This window comes from Podarcis gaigeae, assembly GCF_964106915.1.
Source record: "Podarcis gaigeae genome assembly, chromosome: 5".
In the NCBI taxonomy this organism is placed as follows: Eukaryota; Metazoa; Chordata; class Lepidosauria; order Squamata; family Lacertidae; genus Podarcis; species Podarcis gaigeae.
The window spans coordinates 90,504,482-90,524,107 of record NC_139681.1 but is presented as its reverse complement, the minus strand read 5'-3'; the positions used below and the strand labels follow the sequence as shown (position 1 = coordinate 90,524,107).

General features: G+C 43.4%; 1 protein-coding gene across 2 annotated transcripts; it reads right to left on the bottom strand.

Moving 5' to 3' along the window:
• Window positions 1–781: 781 nt before the first annotated feature.
• Window positions 782–18,953, bottom strand: ACTL6A (actin like 6A). Of its 2 annotated transcripts, none has more exons than XM_083739768.1 (14): window positions 18,785–18,953; window positions 17,125–17,201; window positions 15,474–15,648; window positions 14,230–14,330; window positions 13,194–13,291; window positions 11,762–11,856; window positions 10,832–10,938; window positions 9,470–9,559; window positions 7,554–7,615; window positions 5,380–5,494; window positions 4,065–4,145; window positions 2,437–2,532; window positions 2,114–2,200; window positions 782–1,280 (listed from the first exon to the last, which is right to left on the bottom strand). In XM_083739768.1, exons 1-14 carry the CDS (start codon window positions 18,807–18,809, stop codon window positions 1,200–1,202), a joined length of 1,290 nt encoding a protein of 429 aa, XP_083595894.1. In that variant the 5' UTR covers window positions 18,810–18,953; the 3' UTR covers window positions 782–1,199. The 2 variants fall into 2 exon arrangements, with proteins under 2 accessions (XP_083595894.1, XP_083595895.1); XM_083739769.1 differs by lacking the exon at window positions 18,785–18,953 and adding an exon at window positions 18,387–18,611.
• Between the last annotated feature and the right edge of the window lie 673 nt (window positions 18,954–19,626).

Genomic DNA, 19,626 nt, shown 5'->3' with positions numbered 1-19,626 from the left:
CTTGGGAGCCCGGCGCAACTTCCCGCACTACAGTGCCGCGCTCCCCGGGCTTCGGATAGCAGCAAGCTCCGGGAGCGATGGCGAGGTTCCGCAACCTCGCCTTCGCTCCCGGACCCCCAGCCCCGAGGCTAAAAACGAAGCCAGGACAGCTAGCGGGATCCATCCCGCTCGCTGTCATGGCTTCTTTGCTCTTTGGGGCTCGGGGGGGGGGGAATATTTTTTTTCTCTCTTTATTCCCCCCCCCAAAAAAAAATAAATAAGTGTGCCCTATGGGCCGGTGCGCCCTATAGGGCGAAATATACGGTAGTTTGTAGTTGCAGTCACAAAGAAACAGGTGTACTCTAATTAAAATCCAGATTGGCTTTTGTAAAAACCAGTTTCTGGTCCTCATGTTGAGTTTACTTAGCAATTATACTTAAAAGACAGGAAGGTTTCGGGGATCATGTAGAGCTCTCTGGCCCATGAGATGATCAAAAGTTGCATAAATATGCACAATTTATGCAGCTGGGCTGGATTTGGTTCAGGTCTGTTAATATTAACCCCAATTTACAATGCAAGTAGCATGGGTACCAGGGAAGCAAAAAGTTAAATGATTCCTGTATTCAAGGACCATCCCTCCAACTCACACAAATAGAACAACACTACTGCAGATCTAGCGAACAGTAGTATTAAAGGCAGGGATTAGTTCAACCAAGAACTGAATACCATCCATTCTCCCCTCATTTAATGAGTTGTGTGAATGTAAAATAGAATTTCTCTGAAACAAACACAAAGGAACTCATAAGACAAACTAGAGGAATTTATTAAGGCCAACGTAACAAGGAAGACTAGCCTGAAAGTAGACACATTTCTCATAAAGGCAGGAGATTACATCCACAGTTTATAGCTTCGTTTCCAGTGGGGGGGGGGGCGGGAATTTTGCAGAAAATATATATCTATACAAAAATTATAAAAAGAGTTTGTATAAGAGTTATTGCATTTACAAAGGATGTGGGCATCCATCTGCTGTGACAGAATGATGTTGGCCTTTTAAAATACCTATGGTTTGTTAAAAAGGGGAGATTGCAGAATGCACAAAAAAGTATACATTTCCTACAAAAGAGACACAAAACTTTTGATTCCTGAGTATGCTAAAGCTATCCAATATTAGAAGCGCTGGGGAAGGCAGCTGTCTTTTTTTTATAATAAAAAACAGGTTTTTATGGGCATTTTCTTTCTACACATTGCTTCCCTCCTTCTTCGTATTCTTGCTTGGAGATCCACATCTGCTGGAAGGTCCCCTGCAAGAGACAAAACCAAAGATGGTAGCCTTTTCTTCGAAAGGATAGTGCAGAGTATGAAATAGAAACCATAATGAAAGGAAGCTGAAAAGAGCTATTCTCATGTTGGGCGTGTAAAATTCCTAGGTGTCCAACTGGCCAGCTGGAGTCCCACAATATCCACAGGGAACCACATTGCTTGTCACTGCTCTAAAAACAACAAGCAAGGAGAAACAAGGCATTTCAGGTCTGATCTTGTTCCTCAAGAAGGCGTTTTGAAATAATAGTAAAGGTAAAGGTACCCCTACCCGTACGGGCCAGTCGTGTCCGACTCTAGGGTTGTGCGCTCATCTCACTTAAGAGGCCGGGAGCCAGCGCTGTCCAAAGACACTTCCGGGTCACGTGGCCAGCGTGACGAGGCTGCAGCTGGCGAGCCAGCACCAGCGCCGCACACGGAAACGCCGTTTACCTTCCCGCTATAAAGCGGTACCTATTTATCTACTTGCACTTAGGGGTGCTTTCGAACTGCTAGGTGGGCAGGAGCTGGGACCGAAGGACGGGAGCTCACCCCGCCGCGGGGATTCGAACCGTCGACCATACGATCGGCAAGTCCTAGGCACTGAGGTTTTACCCACAGCGCCACCCACGTCCCTGTTTTGAAATAATAATCGTGCCTATAGTAGTTTCCAAAGGGGAAATTGCTTGACCGTTCCTATACACACACACTTGGTCCATTAAATTTATCCCCATTAGCAAACTCCCCCCACTGGTGTTAAGTCTCACCCAAATCTTCTTGGGTAACATTTTTGAGCAGCGCTGCTTCCCCACCAATCAAGCCTTATCGATCTACTAACCAAAGAAGCCAAAATGGATCCACCAATCCAGGAACTAAACCTTCGCTCTACTGTTGTATTGTTTGCTATCAACTTCAGTCGCATGCTCTGAAATCAAAAGAGAATAAAGTATTTATTGTCATTTTAAATTGGCCCAGATCCAAAGGGCTATCTGAGGAATGCCCAAGCTACAGGCTTGTATATGCCTAGAAGCATTATCTTTCTCTTTGAACTGGTTGCAGTTCACTGGTCTCGTGTTCGGCAGGAGCACTGTTCCAATAGCCAAATACCTGCACACATTTAAGAAGTACAAGGAAAATGTTCGCTGTTTGGTAGCCACTCACCGGAGGTGTTTTCTGAGACAGTTCTCTATTTAGTCTGTCTGTAAAGCTCTGTAGTAGGGTGTTCCCTCCTGCTACAATCACACTCCCATAGAGACCCTGGAGAACAAAGGCAGGACTCATTATAATGGTATTTTTTTCTCTGTTGCCCTTCACAGCACAGATACATATATTGAAAGAAACAAGTCACAACTTCACTCTGCTGATAAAACTGTATAAGAAAAAATAACTAGCATGCTTAAGACCTGTGAGTGGTTCCAGTGCAGAAGACACAAGAAATGAACTTTCCCACTAGGTAAATTCTTCAAAGCTACACAGGAAGTCTAGATAATTCCATACTAAAACCCAGAGTTTGGCAGATGGGAATTCCTAATTCACCGGAAGCCTGAGAAATGAATCTAGCATGGACAACATTATTATCTATTCATGGAATCAAGCTGTGTTGGACCATGAAGATGGCAACCCCAGGCCAGTTTAGTTTCTGCCATTTCAGGGAAAACGGCACTACAGGGAATCCTAGCTTCACATTTTACATTGTAGTCTTAGGCACTCTTACTCAAAAGCATATCTTATCTGTTGCAATGGGAGTGAGTTGCAATATACAGGGCTGCAACCCTCAAGAGAGCACAGGATCAGCCTGACCACCTGAGACATAGGAGGGCCACCTCCTTGCCCATAAACCTACTCATACGTTTAGATCAGAAGCCCTGCTCCATATCCTACCAACTGGCTGAGTTATGGCCTGGGGCAGGGCCTTTCAGTAGTGGCACCCACGGGGCAGAGTAATCTGCCCATTAGTCATTGCCTTTAGATGTAAGGTCAGAATGCCTGGGTGGTTAACTAACCATCTGCCTGGGTTTGCTGCTTCTCTATTTGAATGTTGTTGATTGGGATTTTGTTCATCTTCAGGTCCATTTAAATGTAGTAACTGATTGCTGGCTACCTTCAGGGGTTGCATGGATGGAAAGGTAGGGTAAATCATTTCAAAACTACTAGAAATACGGACTTTGGCTCAATGGTTAGAGCATATGTCTTGCACACAGCAGAACCTGGGTCCAAGCCCTGGTACCTCCCCTTTAAAAGGTTCCGGTTATCTTTCTGGTCAGATGATAAACAAGCTTGGGCCACCTGGACAAATAGCCTGACATGGTATAAGTCAGAGTTCTACGTTCTTAATGTATTATCAACACACACCAGCTAACATTTATGCAGTATTTTAGAGGACATGCAAAGCACTTCAACATTATCTTACAGCAAGTCAGGATAGATAGATAGATAGATAGATAGATAGATAGATAGATAGATATAGACTTTATTTGCATAGCCGACAGGCCAAGTCTATATCTATCTATCTTACATCAAGTCAGTGTGACCACCACTGCCTTGCAGATGGGAAGGGCTGAGACTGAAAGAGCAGTAGCTCCCCTAAGGTGACAAAGCAAGTTTGTTGCCAAGGCAAGACATTACACCAGCTCTCCCTTGAGGAATGCAAGCAGGCTTTTAACAGCATTGTGTGGAGCAGATCACTATTCAGGGCACGGGTCAATCCTGCACTTTGAATTTTAGCTAAGGAAAGGGAATCACTCCCTGGTCTATTTTCTATTAAACCACCATGCCTAACTAATACCTACTGGCCTGATGTCGATATCACACATCCCAACACTTGTAGTCACCACATGGCTCACGCCAAGCATTGTGTTACCAGATAAACCCTGGAGAGGGATGAAAGAAAATGGCAAGTTAATGCTATTATAGTAGACTCAAATTGATAACAGTGTGACAATATGCCCTGTATGCATTTTTTTCAGCCCCATAGACAGGAGGTACATTGGTTGAGGAGAGGGCTGTAGCTCTTGAGGATCCTTGCCTGGCCAGATCTTCTCAGTGTGTGAGAGTTTGCCCATTTTTTTTAAAAAAATAGCACAAAGCCCATGAAATCTCTTGCACAGGCAAAATCTGAAAATGCTGTTGGGGAGGCCCAAATACTGTTAGTGTGTACCTCACTGCCCATTCACCAAAATTATTATAATAAAAATAAAAACTTTCTTCCCAACTTATTATCCAGTTTAGAACTGCTACTAAACTTGCTCCAAAATAAGGCAAGAGTGGATCTTTCCTTTCAACAGGTAAGTCCCAGTCTGCTAACAATGGATTTTATCAGAGGGCAAGTCATAATAGTCTTGCATGTGGTCTTCATCAGAGAAGCACAATATATGACCCATCAAACCAACCCAGCCGACCATATACTGTATTTGCAATCCAGGCAGAAAGCAAAACAACAGAGATTTATCAACCTCCCAATGGGCTGCAATACATGGCTGGTGAGCTGTGCTAGCTTGGTAGCTGACCAGTTCTACAAAACAGTGAGGATATGAGGAAAAATATACCACTTGTAGGAGAGGATGCTTCATGGTCTGTCACTCATATAATGCAAGGATGGGGAGCTGGATCCAGCTGGCAGACCAGATCCTTCCTGCCCCCATCCCACCTCCCCCAATCACCTGTTGATGACCTGGCACTATTATGGAATCAGGTGACAAGCTGAAAATGGCATCCATTTGCAAGTTGTTTCAACACAATTTCAAAGTGATGGAAGCCACACCTTCACCTGCCTCGCACCTGAAGTCACATGCAATTTCAGAGGCAAGGCAGATAGACGTGACTTGGCCTCATGGGTCAATTTAGGACCCCTGCCAGATCTAATGTGGACCAGAGACCAGAAGTCCCCCACCCCTGATGTAATGCTATGAGAAATGTAACACAAGACACATTCTGGTTCATCTGAAGTTCCAAATATCCTGCTATTTCTTATCTTCCCCAAATTGTTTAAAACAATTAAAAAGATTTCAAGACATTTAACTTTACAGACTCCTATATACTTCCATAACGTTAGCTAGATGCTTGCACACAAAATGCAATCTCACATACTGTCCTACTGAGTTTTACCTTTACATTGGAAGGGTCAAACAAGCCTTCAGGAATTTTTAGCCGCTCAGCACCAAAGTCACAGTTGTAACCATTGGGGAATTCGTAATGTACCGTGGGCATCTGTGCAGCCACCCTGGAGGGCAGGAAAAAAACTTGTTTTTAGAAGGCATTCAACTGTTGCCAGGTTTTTCTTTCCCAGTTCTTATGCACAACACAGCAAATTGCACTTCTTACCAAATTTTTCTTGCAATAATCCCAGGAAACAGGGAACTGATAAAGGCCACCCAGAGATCTTTGTGGCATGGAAGGGATTAGAGCAATGTACCCCTCCCATATCCAAACAATTCCCTTCCCCTCTCCCAAGATTTCCATGTTGCCCTTGTTTTTCTTTTTCTTCCTTGCTCTACAAGTTCTTTTCACAGTCTCATCCCTTGACCACTAAGAAACTCTGCCCAACAGCTTCACTAACTATTAAAACTGGAACGCTGGGAAGGAGGGGTTGGCCTGGCTGGCTAGCTTGCACCCCTTACACCTATTTAGCAACAAAACGTCGGAAATCTAAACCACTGGTATATCACAAGTGGACTCTTTATTTACTGCGCTTGCAATTGTTTAAGATAAAATCTATTTTGGAAAGAGAAGAAATGAACACTGAACCACTGACATATTATTACAAGTGAATTCTTTATTTATGGTGATTGTAATTGTTTGATAAAAACCTATTTGGGAAATAAACCACTTTTGCCATTTTTATGGATGTTTCTTGTTGGGTTTCCCACAAGCATCCGGTGGGCCACTATGAGAACAGGGTGCTTGACTAGACCATTAGCCTGATCCGACAGGTTATTCTTACATTATGCTTGTTTATGACATTTACCGTATTTTTCGCACCATAGGACGCACCGGACCATAGGACACAACTTGTTTTAGAGGGGGGAGAACAAGAAAAAAAAATTCTCCCCCTCTCTGCCCAGCGCCCCTTCAGCGAAGCGGCAGGAGGCGCTGCGCAGAGAGGGGGAGAACTTTCCCCCTCTTGTTTTCCTGCTCTAAAACAAGGTGCCGTTTAAGGTGCGTTCAGGCGGCTACCTTGGAAGCCTGGAGAGCAAGAGGGGTCGGTGTGCACTGACCCCTCTCGCTCTCCAGGCTTCAGGTTCCTTTCGACCTGCTCTTTGGGGATGGCGGGGGGAAGCCCACCACCAGCCCCAAAGAGCAGGTCAGGGAGCAGCGGAAAGGCCAGCGGAGAGGCTCCTGCCATAGCCGCGCGTCACCTCTCCAGCCGGGAGAGGGTCGCGGGGCTATGGCGTCTTCGCTCCATAGGACGCACAGACATTTCCCCTTCATTTTTGAAGGGGAAAAAGTGCGTCCTATAGAGTGAAAAATACGGTATATACCACCTTTTCTGCCAAGGATCTCAAGGTGGTGTACATGGTTCTCCTCCCCATGTCATCTGCACAACAACCCTTTGCAGTAGATTCGGCTGAGAGGCAGCAACTAGCTCAAGGTCACCCAGAGTGTTTCATGGCTGAGTGAGGATTCAAACCCTGGTCTCTCAGGTTCTAGTCCACCATTCTAAGGCGACACTGGCAGAGCTGTCAATGCGAACAATGTTCCCAATCCTGATGCCAAGTTTGAACAGCTCTGCATGAGGTTGAAAAAGTGCTTCTGTCTTTTTAAGAAACTGCTTGCTTGCTGGTTGTCTTTGAGCAACTTTTACCTGCCCTAAATTGTTGTTATCCTCAGCTATGGTTAGTGAAAACAAGTCAGCTTCATAAACCATGGGTGGCACTCAACTAAGTTTCTCTCACAAGTAGACCTACTGAAATTCATGAACCTGACTTAGCCATGACTATTAATTTCAATGTGTCTACTGTGAGAAAAACGTAGTTGAGTATCACCCTATGGTTTGAAGTTGGTTTGTTTTCATAGCCAGAGTTAAGATTAACCACAGTTTGTCCAGTGTTGACAACATGTCAAGTTGCGGTTAATCAAAGACAGAACCAAAAGCTTTCAAATTCTTCCTTACACCCTGCTGGGGTGGCTTGTAGGAAAAAGTGAAAGCCCAGCGAGAGAAGAGGCTCATTCTTGTGACGCTAAACAATAATTTAGTATGATGTTCACAGGCTCAGGTTGGAAATAACCCAGTTACTTAAGTTAGCCATTGTAAAGTGGAAAATAATTTTAAAAGAACATACTGCTCATCATAAGTTGAATCAGACACTTGGAGGACAGAAGCCTGGAAGTCCTGGATCACACACTGTGGAGGAGAAAGTATTGAAAAGTATGAGGTCAGTATGAGGTTTCATGTTCCAAACACCAGAAAACCAAAGAAAGGAGGAACTGTGGACCATACAAGAGAATCCTAGGCAGACAGAAACATTGACATATATCTGTAATATCTCAACGAGTCGGAGTAGATGACCCATGGAGAGCGGAGAGTCCCCAGAAGAATCTGTGAAATGACAGACCTGGTTCAGAGTTACAGAAGGACAAATCTTAGCAGGGAAATGTCTGCATTAGCTACAAATGAAATGCCATAGAGGTTTCTCTTCCTGCCCCAACAACAGTACTTCCATCTTCAAAATTAAGGCTATTCTTAGCAGAACCTGTAAAGTATACTAAAGCAGACCTAAGAAATGAAGGCTACCCACCCCTGGGATAAACCTTCACAGTAATCAAGCTGCAATATCCTGCAATTCTCAAGTTTCCACGTTGCTATACGTGGGAACTCCAGGATGACAGACATTTTTAATTTAGAACAATGATGACCTAAAACAAGAGATTCAATCATACCATCATACATAGGCTTTATTATGTTACTGCTTTCATCTTTTCTCTCCCAGTGACCTGCATACTACATACAGTTCCAGTTGCCTGACCTCAAAAAATATATTGCTGGGTTGGAAAAGGTTCAGAAAAGGACAACCCAAATGATCAAGAGGGTGGAGCAACTCCTCTAAGAGGAAAGGTTACAACATTTCAGACTTTTTAGTTTAGAGAAAAGATGAGTATCTACACAATAGAAGTTTATAAAATTATGGCATGGGGAAGTCCCTCTCTCGTAACACTAAAACTTGGGATCATCCAATGAAGCTGAATTTTGGAAGATGAAATTCAGAACAGATAAAAGAAAGTACTTCTTCATGCAGAGCATTATTAGACTACAGAACTCACTCCCACAGGAGGCAGTGAAGACCACCAACATGGATTGCTTTAAAAAAGAAGATTTTATCAGAGGGCAAGTCATAATAGGAGTCTCAAAGCGGCTAACATTCTCCTTTCCCTTCTTCCCCCACAACAAACACTCTGTGAGGTGAGTGGGGCTGAGAGACTTCAGAGAAGTGTGACTAGCCCAAGGTCACCCAGCAGCTGCATGTGGAGGAGCAGAGACGCGAACCCGGTTACCCAGATTACGAGACTGCCGCTCTTAACCACTACACCACCAAGTGACAGCAAAGGATCCAGGAGTACCCCTAAGATGTGTACCCGCTCCTTCAGAGGGAGTGCAATGCCAACAAGAGCAGGCAACCTCCCATCCAGTCTTATCTGGATTGAGCTTTAGTTTGTTGGCTCTCATCCAGTACACCACACTGGCTCTCAACAAGTAGAAAAGTTTATGGAAAAGCAATCAATGGCTACTGGTCATGATGGCTATGCTCTGTCTACATAGTATGCTTCTGAAAACCAATTGCTGGAAACCGCGAGAGGAGAGAGTGCTCTTGTGCTTGGGTTTCCCACAGGCATCTGGTCGGCCACTGCAAGAACAGGCTCTCGAGTTTTTCTGCCATTCCCCATTTTTTTTAAGCACTGTTCCTGATTATGCAAACCTAACACATTCACAAGTGCTAGTTATATCTGAGTTTATTTAGGACAGGGTAAGGACCCTATGCTCCCCTACCCACCCGACCCCAATATGTTGTTTGACAATTCCCATCATCCCCAACCACTAGCCAGCTGGCTGCAGCTGATGAAAGGTAGAAGTCTTGAGAAGACCTGGAGGGCCACAGATCCCTCATAGCAGAGGAATCCTACCTCTAGCAGAGGAATCCTATCTAGCGCAAGGCATACTTCCAAAATTATTTTCTTTGTAGACCTGGAAGAACATACTCACATTGCACATGTAATTGTGCCACGTTCTTGTGACTTGCGGCAATTTCTCTTTTCTCTTCCAGTTTGCTGGAGAGCCCTCACGAACTGCTTCCTGCAACAGCAAATCAGAGTCAGTTCAAAGTATCCACATTCCAATACGTTATTTAACAAAGGACAAGAATACAAGGCGTGTATTCCAACTTCTTTGTTGTCTTTCCACAAATCCACAGGATGAGCCTTGGTTTCATGAGCTTTTTCAACCAGTCAATAAGGGAGCTGTCCCTCCAATTCTCACCTTCCTGTGTTGGCAAGCACTAATCAGGCCTGTCCTTAGGCGCTACATGACATTTACTTCCAACACCCTTCCGCCCTCCTGATTAGAGAAATTTCCCTTCTCCTGTCCATCTTTCCTTCCTTCCCTCTATGTTACTCTAGGGTATTAAAAGGGGGTACAATTTGTTGTGAAAGTTGTTTAAGCACAGTGTCTGGTTGAACCTTGGTTCTGTTGATTCTCTCTAAGTTGTCTCATCTTGACTATCTAGAGAACCCTTGTTGATTTCATTTCCAATGGGACCCACAAGACTTTCTTCAATTTCACCATACAAGTTTCTAAATCAGATTCAGGCTTTTGGCTTCCTACTGATTACGCAAGGGATATTATTCTGTGTGCCAGATTGTTTGGTTTTATGCTACAGGCCTTGATCTGAGAAAGACAAGGGGGAACTGTCTGGAGCTCACTCAGCTGGCAGTACCTCTCCTTGCAACTTTTGGTGACAGTTGTAAAGCAGAAAGGAGTGCGGTTCAGCAGCCTGTCTTGTTGGGTGATTCTTTCACAGCTGCCTTACCAAAAGTCAAACCTATTGTTCACCTAGAACCATCAGAACCAAGTGGTGGGCATTGTTGGCTATTTGCAGTTTAGAAGCGCTGCAGAGAGCTTGCTGGGGAGACCATGCATTAAAAAGGGACTCAAAAATAACTTAAACAAGGTTTTAATAACAAAAACAAAAACTCCTTATACACTAAATACATCAATAACAAACCAACCGATCGCCCAGGGTAATGGGAGAGCTAGGTGCTGCTCTTTATATACGGTACCCAATTGCTCATTCCAGCCCTAAAATCTAAGGGGTGGCTCACATGCACTTGAGCATTCCTCACTGAACATTTCTCAGCCAAATGATCTGAAGGCTCTGTATAAATGAGAGATGAACACGCATGCAAACTGTTTGTTTTTGGGGGCCCTACAAGGCAGAGGTTCAAGAGGTGCTCCCAAGTTCCAAACACTTGAGAAATACTGCCTGGACTGGAGGAGAGGCTCACAAAAGCAGCCAACATACACACAAAGCAAACAACCCCTTTCATTCTTTCCAGTATAATCAATTACCTTTGATGCGATCATATATGGAGGAATTATCTCCACGTTCATTTCCTGAAACAGTTCTCTGCACTGCATCGTAATGAAATCCCCGGCCAGAGGTGATTTCACAATGCCTGCAAATGCAGAACACAAGTGGGACACCTAGAAAAGGTTTCAATCTTCCAATATCACATTTTGCATGCAGGACGTCACCCCCCACCCCAAATAAACAGAGCTATTTCCTTAGTAGCAGGCCAACTGGCTTCTGCATTCTCAGGGACCTCTGTTCTCCAGTCCAATAGCAGACTGGAAGAGCATTCTGCTACACAAACCGCCCCCTTCAAGAGCAACCAGGCTGCAGAATAAAGATGGTAAGCGACTTCACAGAGCAGATGCACTCGGACTCAGGCAAGGGGTAACATACAAAATGCAAACGAAAGATGTTACATTAAAGTGTAAGGTATCTGTTTTGTAAAGTTTGAATACATTGGTCTTACGACAATAACAGGGGGGAGGGTTTGGTGGTGGTGGTGTTTTTTTAAAAAAGAGTGGACTGAGGCCTCTAGTCCGGCACTCTTTCTTTAGCAGAGGCTCTTAGATGCCCCTGCACAAGCACACAAACAAAACATGAAAAAGATGACCCTTTTCTGGCCTTGTTCTTTAGCGTCTGGTACTCAAGAGGTTAGCGTCTGGTACCTACATAGGTTGAATTTTGGCTTATATTGATGCCTTAAAAATAGGTTGAATTTTGGCTTATATTGATGCCTTAAAAATAAGCTCATGAAGGATTGATCGATCTAAGCCGGCAACCCATCACCACATCTTGGGGGGGGGGGGAATTCCTCAAATGATTTAATCCTGTGTTGGGCAAAGGAATCCTCTTGTCTGTTTGTCCTGAACCTCACTTATTAACGGGGCGGCCAAGATTTCTACCAACTCCTCTGAAAGAATGCTTACCTTGCTGGAGCACGTAACCATCATGCACTGGGATGGCAGTGGTGTGGGTTGCTCCGCTATCCAGGATCAAGCCTGTGGATCTGCCATTAGCAAAGCTAGTTGGAAGGGTTAAGGAAGACAATGGGATTTGGGCACAACATAAACAGAAATGGCACTGCAGTTCATTTTGCTCTTGGACCTGATAGGGCACATCCTTTCTTGTCAAAATTACATGCAGCTTTTGGGGAAGGCAGCTAAGAAAAATATATACTTACACTATGGTTACAATTCTATCCATACTTGCTGGAGTGTAAGCTCTACCAAACTCAGTGGGGGGACCTGCTTCTAAATAAATATGCATAGGATTGAGCTGCATTATTGCTTGAAACTCAAACACCAATCTCCAGTTCCTGAAAGGATTATATCATTTAATTCTTACACCATCTGAATGGGCAATTTATTCCTCCTGTTGAGTTTTATTCATTCATACATACACACACACACACACAAATAATTATTATTATTATTATTATTATTATTATTATTATTATTATTATTATTATTATTAATTTGTACCCCGCCCATCTGGCTGGGTTTCCCCAGACACTCTGGGCGGTTTCTACAGAGACCAAAAATACACCAAAATGTCACACATTAAAAACTTCCCTGAACAGGGCTGCCTTAAGATGTCTTCTGAATGTCAGGTAGTTGTTTATCGCTTTGACATCTGATGTGATGATACCATAGTTTACACCCTACCATACCAAACCCTGCCATTCAAGGCGGCTTTCTCCAGGCAGAAAAAAAGCTTTAAAAGCATGCTTATTATAGGAACCTTTTCACTGAGAAGCAGAGTAAAAACAATTTCAATAAGCAATACTAAGCACCTTAGTATATACAAAGTTAATTCAGACCTTAGGGTCTTTTATTTCTGTCTGGAGAATGAATTTGGCAAGGCTGAAATCCAACGGGGTTGCTCAGCTGATTGCATGTCTTTCAACAGCAGAACAGAGAGGGAAGGTCTTTTAATATCCCCCCCTCCTCCCAATATACTCGAGGATTGAGGTAATCACTGGAAATCGCTTCCCTTCCAGCTGACAGAAGCCTTAATATCAGCCGAGAGATAACTTGGTTACAACCCATAAATATAACAACCCATCTTTGAGACTAGCACAGTGACAACAGCTTGGTTTAAATGTTAAAAACAGTACCATGTTTTTCCGTCTATAAGACACCCCCATGTATAAGACGCCCCCTATTTTGGGGGAATCCAATTTAAGAAAATGGGGGAGGATGGCCCTGTGTATAAGACGCCCCCACATTTTGGACATTACTTTTTAGGGGGGGAAACCTAGTCTTATACACAGAAAAATATGTTATGTTTGTTTTTTTCTATAAAAGTGCAAAAAGCTCTGTAATGATGTCCACTTATTCATTAACATGTTTGGGATACGCTGTGAGAACTGCAGTTTTGCACAAGAAGAAAGCAGGGATATTGTAATGTTCAAACATCAGCTCCGTCAATTTCTCACGCTTGGCTCTGGTGTTCCACTACAAGAGTGCAAAGATAAAAAAACAAATTCACCTATAACTTGAGCAGAAATATGTCACACTCAGAACAGGTTGTTTAAATGTTCACAGTGCAATAATATGTCTGGCAGGAAAGTGAGTTACTTCCCTATTTACAAATCAGTGGGCAGGTTCATGCAGAAGCATCACTTGAGCCTAATGCAGACAAAATATCAGCTTCCTGCAAACTATGGCTAGAAATTGGAAGCTGATGCTATTTGTGCATTTTCTCTCAAGTGACTTCCTTCCCAGAGTAGACCACGTCTCATATTATATATGCATCAATATAGCATCTGAGCCATAAATCACAAGCTAAAACTATAGTTTACAGTGGCTTTTCAAACCATAGTTAAAAGGGAAGAAACAGGCTAAGAGTAGGAAGGCAACAGGAAGAAATCACTTGAGACAGGAAGGGCTTGTCTACACTGAGTTTACTTTGTGCTCACAGCTGTCTATGTCCACATTTAATTTGAATAATCCACATGACATAACCCTTAAATAACCCCTGTCTTGATGTTTTCCCCTTGCACATTCAGGTTTACAGGGGTAATCCAAAAAGTTGTGAGAAATTAGGCTCCAAACCTCTCCACCTGGCGATACAGACTACTTGCTTTGATGTTTGGGGTGGGTAGATAGATCATCCCTTTCTGCTACTCCCCTTTCCATGCCCACAACTTCCTCAGTGCTGACATTTCTTCTCTGACAGTGCTCATAACCATTTCTAGCATGTCCATACAGGCAATCTAGTCACAGATATTACAGTTCATCTTGATAGGTTATTTTACCAAGCCCTGGTTTTTGAGTTATCTGCTCTTCCCCCTTCCACCCCCAAGTCTGCAAGCTTCACAACAGTCAAACTGCCTTCTATGCTTCAAAATCTGATGGGCTATTTCAAGGAAAGAAACTGGGCTTTTACTCACTGGCGCTTCAGACATTAGAACGGGATGCAAAGCAGCTTCAGATTTAATGTGCATCTTGTAGGTGTGATCCAAAATGGCTTGGAAGCTGTCCCAGTCCTCAACTGTAACAACAAAAATAAATTAAACCTGCTGCTTTTGCTGGAGGTGCTGCTCTAGTTTAGGCGTGTATGCAACGTGAAGCATATTATCAGTGCCAGGCTGAGCATGTGGACAGTATAGGAGTCAGGAAGGAGGATGAGGGATTCTAGTCATGCTTCCATCCTTGCACCAGTGAAATCCTGTATCTAAAGAATCAAAGTACACAGCATTCAAGCCAATCTCACAACCCTAAGAGATTAAAGGACTCTAACTATACTACATTGTAAGCACTGGTGCAGGAATAACCCTATGAAGGCAACTGTACAATCAGATTATTTAAAAACGTACAAGACAATCTCCTTACTAATTGACAACAGTTCACTTTCAAAGCGATACTGGTCCTCTGCAGACACAAAGCTTAGTGATGGTTTGTATTCCTTACAGGGAACCAAAGCTTGGTTTAGTGTTATGTGCAAACCAGACGGCTGGCTGGAAATTAGGATGTGAAACTAATATGAAGAGGGTTTGCAAACAATGTTTGCATTATCCATGATTAAGCAATACATCTGCATTTTTTTTAAAAAAACACCATGGGGCAAGGAAGGTTCTCCAACTCTCCAGATGTTCTACCTTCAGTGTCCCATTGGTGCCTTTTTGAACATGGTTATTTGGAGAATGTCCTAGTCAAGCACACTAAACCACTGTTTCACCGTGCATCTGGCATCTTGTTAGGAGTCAGGTAACAAACCACGGTCACTGATAACTATGATTAAGCATGGTCTCTGCACTTGGCTACTGCCTTTCCAAATAAGTAGAATATCTGAAGAAAAGGGAGAACAGATAAACCTTGACAGGACAGGGGAATGTTTTGCAAAACACACTGCCATTTAAGCAGTTATATTCTTTACAAACTAAACAGGAAAACCTATTTCAAAACATATCAACATAAGCTAAATGGAATATCCACAGCTTTTCAGTAGATCTAGAAAACTTTAAACGCTTGGCCCCAAAACCACCAGAATAAACTTCTTTTCAACTCCAGATCAAACATTCTCACAAAGCAGGACAATGCCATTTTGTGAGTAAAAAGGTTATTGCTTTGTGATGTGTCTGAAATCAATACTCAAGATTTAAGAAAAAAGGAAAGAAAATGCAAAAAACCATACTCATTCCATTTTTCAAAGGTAAAATGGCTTCCATGTTCTCCCTTGGAACTCGCAATGCATTAGTGTCTATGTAGTATGTTGGGCCTCCTTGTTTGCTTTTGTCACCATCAATTTCCATCATGGAGCTCCCATCATCCCGGTCCAGTACCACGCCAATGGCAGTGGGAAAATCAACCTACAATGGGAGATGTGGAAACAAAATGCACAAAGTTACATAAAGATTATCTGTTTGCATCAAGCCTAACTAATGGGGAAGAGAAAGAAAGTTATCACTTTCTTTTATCAAATTCCTACAGCATGTTAGGCATGTCATGCCTCTATTCTGTATGGGGCGTGAAAGGATTAGCTAAACACCAAGGGGAAAATGAAAATATAGCTACACTCTCTGATACATCAGGCTTTCCATAATCTGGCTCACTTATATAATGTGCACATTATTTAAACACTTTTCAAGAAAGATTTCGCACTACACGTGGAGTGGGGGGAAATCTCTGGAACTGCATTTATCGTTGAACTGCTTATAAGGCTCTGTCTTGCACTTGCCCAAATCCCATAATATTTTACTACAAGAGCTAGCAAATCTAGTTGAGAAGGTGACATGGCCAAAACATGTCACTGAGATTCACAGCCAAGCAGAGATTTAAACATGGGACTCCCACATTGATCCCTCCCTCTGGCCCGGGCCATCTCACCATAACATTCCCCTCAAACCAGGACAACCTCTTATTTTAAAAAAACTCCGACCTTTGTCAATATATTCCCCTAAACATATGGCCAAAACATGAAGTAATCGACGGAAGAATTTCTAGGGAGCCATGTCAAATGAAGACTACTTATTCAAAAGAGAGGAAAAGACAAAAACTACTTAGGTGAAAATTGCAGGGCAGGTAAAAGACAGTAGGTAGTAAGTGTGTTAGGGGAGAGAAATGTTGATATTTTCACCCCCTCCCATTGTGAGAATCTCCTGATATGATGTTTTCAGAAAGGAGGGGGCAGAAACTGCTCTTTGCTTCTTCCGCTCCTGTCTGACTCTGTGGGGAGTCTGTGTGTTATCTATGTAGAGATTAGATGGCTGAGTGAGAGCTGTAACACTCATGCAAGCCAGTAGCTCTTTAGTTTTTTAGTTTGCAGTAGCTATTAGAAATAAAAGAAGTTCACAGCTTTCTTCCGTGTTGTTTATACTCTGCTGAGTTTGGTGCTCACAATGGACAGTTGGGGGTCCAGGGCACTTAGACCTGCTTTCCATGAGTGGAAGGTCTCTGGAAGTGCTTCAGTTCGCCTAGCCCAGTCGGGGCAGAACCAGTTGTTGAGCCCAGTCGTTGGCATCCGCTCAGAGGCGTACTGACAAGAAATGGCTCAGTGTTTTGCAGAAACATGATACCCAGAAATTGCAAATGCTACTATTTAAAATGCAGAGGGGAACGAAACAGCTACTGATGATAACCTCTCCTGACCAGAGGTTCCAGCAGACATTTGTACATGATCTTCATATACCTTATTTTATTGGACTATCATTCATTGCTCAAGGGATTTCAAGTCCCTTGCTACAGCATACAGAGTTATCCCACAATATATACAAGTATTTCAGGAGTTCTTTGCACAGGAAACCCAAATTCTATTGATCAATCTAATGTCTCACTTCTGCTCTCACCTTTGGGCAGTCCTCCCCAGCATAGCCAGCTCTGACTGTATAGGAGCCAATGTCGAACACCAGAGCGCCAACTTCATCTGCAAACACAAATTCATAATTTGTGTCAATTTAAAAACAAACCCTTATTAGACATGTGTTTATTGGTAAAAGGCTATATCTCAAGACATCAAAAGGGAAGAACAGTGGGACACCTAGAAAAGGTTTCAATCTTCCAATATCACATTGGGACTTCCAAGAATCTACGCACAGAATTAATCTGCAAAATGTGCCATAGGCTATTGTAGATTAGGACCACCTTTAAGCTTTTAAAGGAACACAGTGCTCTTTCTACAGATCCCATTGTGATAAATATATCCTTCTAACATGGCGACACCTATTACCTATGAGATGGCCTGCAACCATATGTGCCACTTGACTACTGCGGTCGGTGGAATTGGCACTTTTATAGGTGCCACATAGTATCCGCACGGCATCTGTAAGAACTTGGGTTGTTTAGTTTGGTGGCACAAACACTTTGGAACCACCTGCTTATTCATATCAGGCAGACATCATCACTGCATTCTTCTTGGCATCTGCTGAAAACATTCTTATTTAAACAAGCCTACCCAGGTGTCAAAAGATAGTTAAAGACTCCTCTTAAAAACCTAAAAACACCCTTAAAAGAATCAAGTATTCAAAAAAGTTATATGATCTAAGAAAGTCTTTAAAAGAATCGTTCCAAAAGAATTTTAAAATTATAAGGTAGCACCTTGGAGATCAACTGAGTATTTTTAGGTATAAGCTTTCGTGTGCATGCACACTACTTCGGATACACTGAAACAGAAGTCACGTTTTAATTTTTCTGAAAGGTTGTGGGTGTGCTGAGTTTGCTTGGACTCTGGGTGAGAGAACCTGCAACCTGCAAAGGAGAGGTACGCCAGAAGGAAAATGAATTGACACTGATTTATATATAACTTTGTATTAAATGCAACGTCTTTATATGCAACTCTGTATTTTTGTTTAAGCTATCTGCTGTTGCCACAGCTTTCTGTACACCCGTTAGAGCTCCTTATAATATAGTCAGCGGTAGAAAAATTAAATAATCAAGTGGTTTCTTGGTTAAGTGATCATTGAGTTGTTTTTCTCTTTTTTGGTAAACCGCTTTGAGGGTGTGGGGGTGTTTTTTTTACAACCAGTTTCATGAATTGAATATTAACACAGGAATCCCTTTTTTAATATGAAGGCAGACCTGCCAAAAGCTTTTCTCCTTCAGGCAAACCTACCCAGATTCATAATGGTTATCTAAGCCCGTTTCTTTAAAAAAAAAAAGTTCACATATTTCCTGCATTCAGATTTAAAAGAACAATAATAAGAACGTTCGGTTTTTAAAAAAAGTTTTAAAACTTGGCAAAATAAATAAATATAGAGGGAAGCTTTTCCCCTCGGCGCGTCAAGGTTCGGGGAGAAGCTGCCCAAGACGAAATTCTCCCTCCCGTCGCCCCGTCTTAAAGGCACAGGCGCCTTTTCAGGCTCTGCCGGACCAGCGGCGGCGGCAGCCTCCCCCTCCCCGCGGGGAAGAGAGCGAGCCGGTGGAACGCGCAGCCCTAACGGTCCGAGGGGGGGAGGGGGAGAGAGAGAGAGAGAAAGAGGAGCAGCCCCTCCCCCTCCGCGGAGAACTTACCCCCTCCGTACACGCCGCCGCTCATGTCCGCTACGGACTTCACCGCTCGGCTGGCGGCGACACACACAACACACACAAAAATCACCTCAGGCCGCCCTCGACTCTCTCAAACCCAAGCTCCGCCCGCTCGACCTACCTTGCTTACTGCCGCCCTTCTGCTAAAGGCAGCCAATAGGGAGCGAGGCCCTTTCCTCAGCCGGCCTATCGCGCCACAGAAGGCGCCGACGAGCCAATCGCCGGCGCTCGCCTTCCTTGGGCGGGACCGCCGCTGCGTTTCTTCCCCCTTGGCTGCCGTCCAGGCGGTTGTAAGGTCGCGCTGGGAGTCTCGGAGTGTGGCTGCGGGGAAAGAAACCACGCTCGGTTGCAGATTTTCAAAGAGGGGCGGAGCTGGGAGGTGGGTTGGAGCTGGTCACGTGATTTGCAGCAGTCGGCTTCTTTGATTGGCAGCAGCCAGGTTGCTTTAAGCCGGCAGCAAAACCCAGTATGTTCAATGGGGCTTTACTCCTAGGTAACTATGTAGGATTACAGACTTTGCAGTGCAAGCCTATGCAAGTCGGAGGGTCTTTTTCGGGCCACTTGATGATTTTTCTGCCCGTTGCAGCAATTGCAAATGTGCTCCATGACTTGCTGGAAATTCTATCATGTATTATGGATTGTATTTTATTGTTGTCTATTAATTTAATTAGTTAGCCAAAGGCTTGGAAGAAGAGGAATGTTCCCGTATTTATTTATTTTTACAAGAAGGAATAAAGGAAGCAATTAAAAACCAATGTGAATATTTAATGCAGTGGATGTGCCCACCTTCCCAATTTAATCACAAATCCACAGCTGGTACTGTTTTT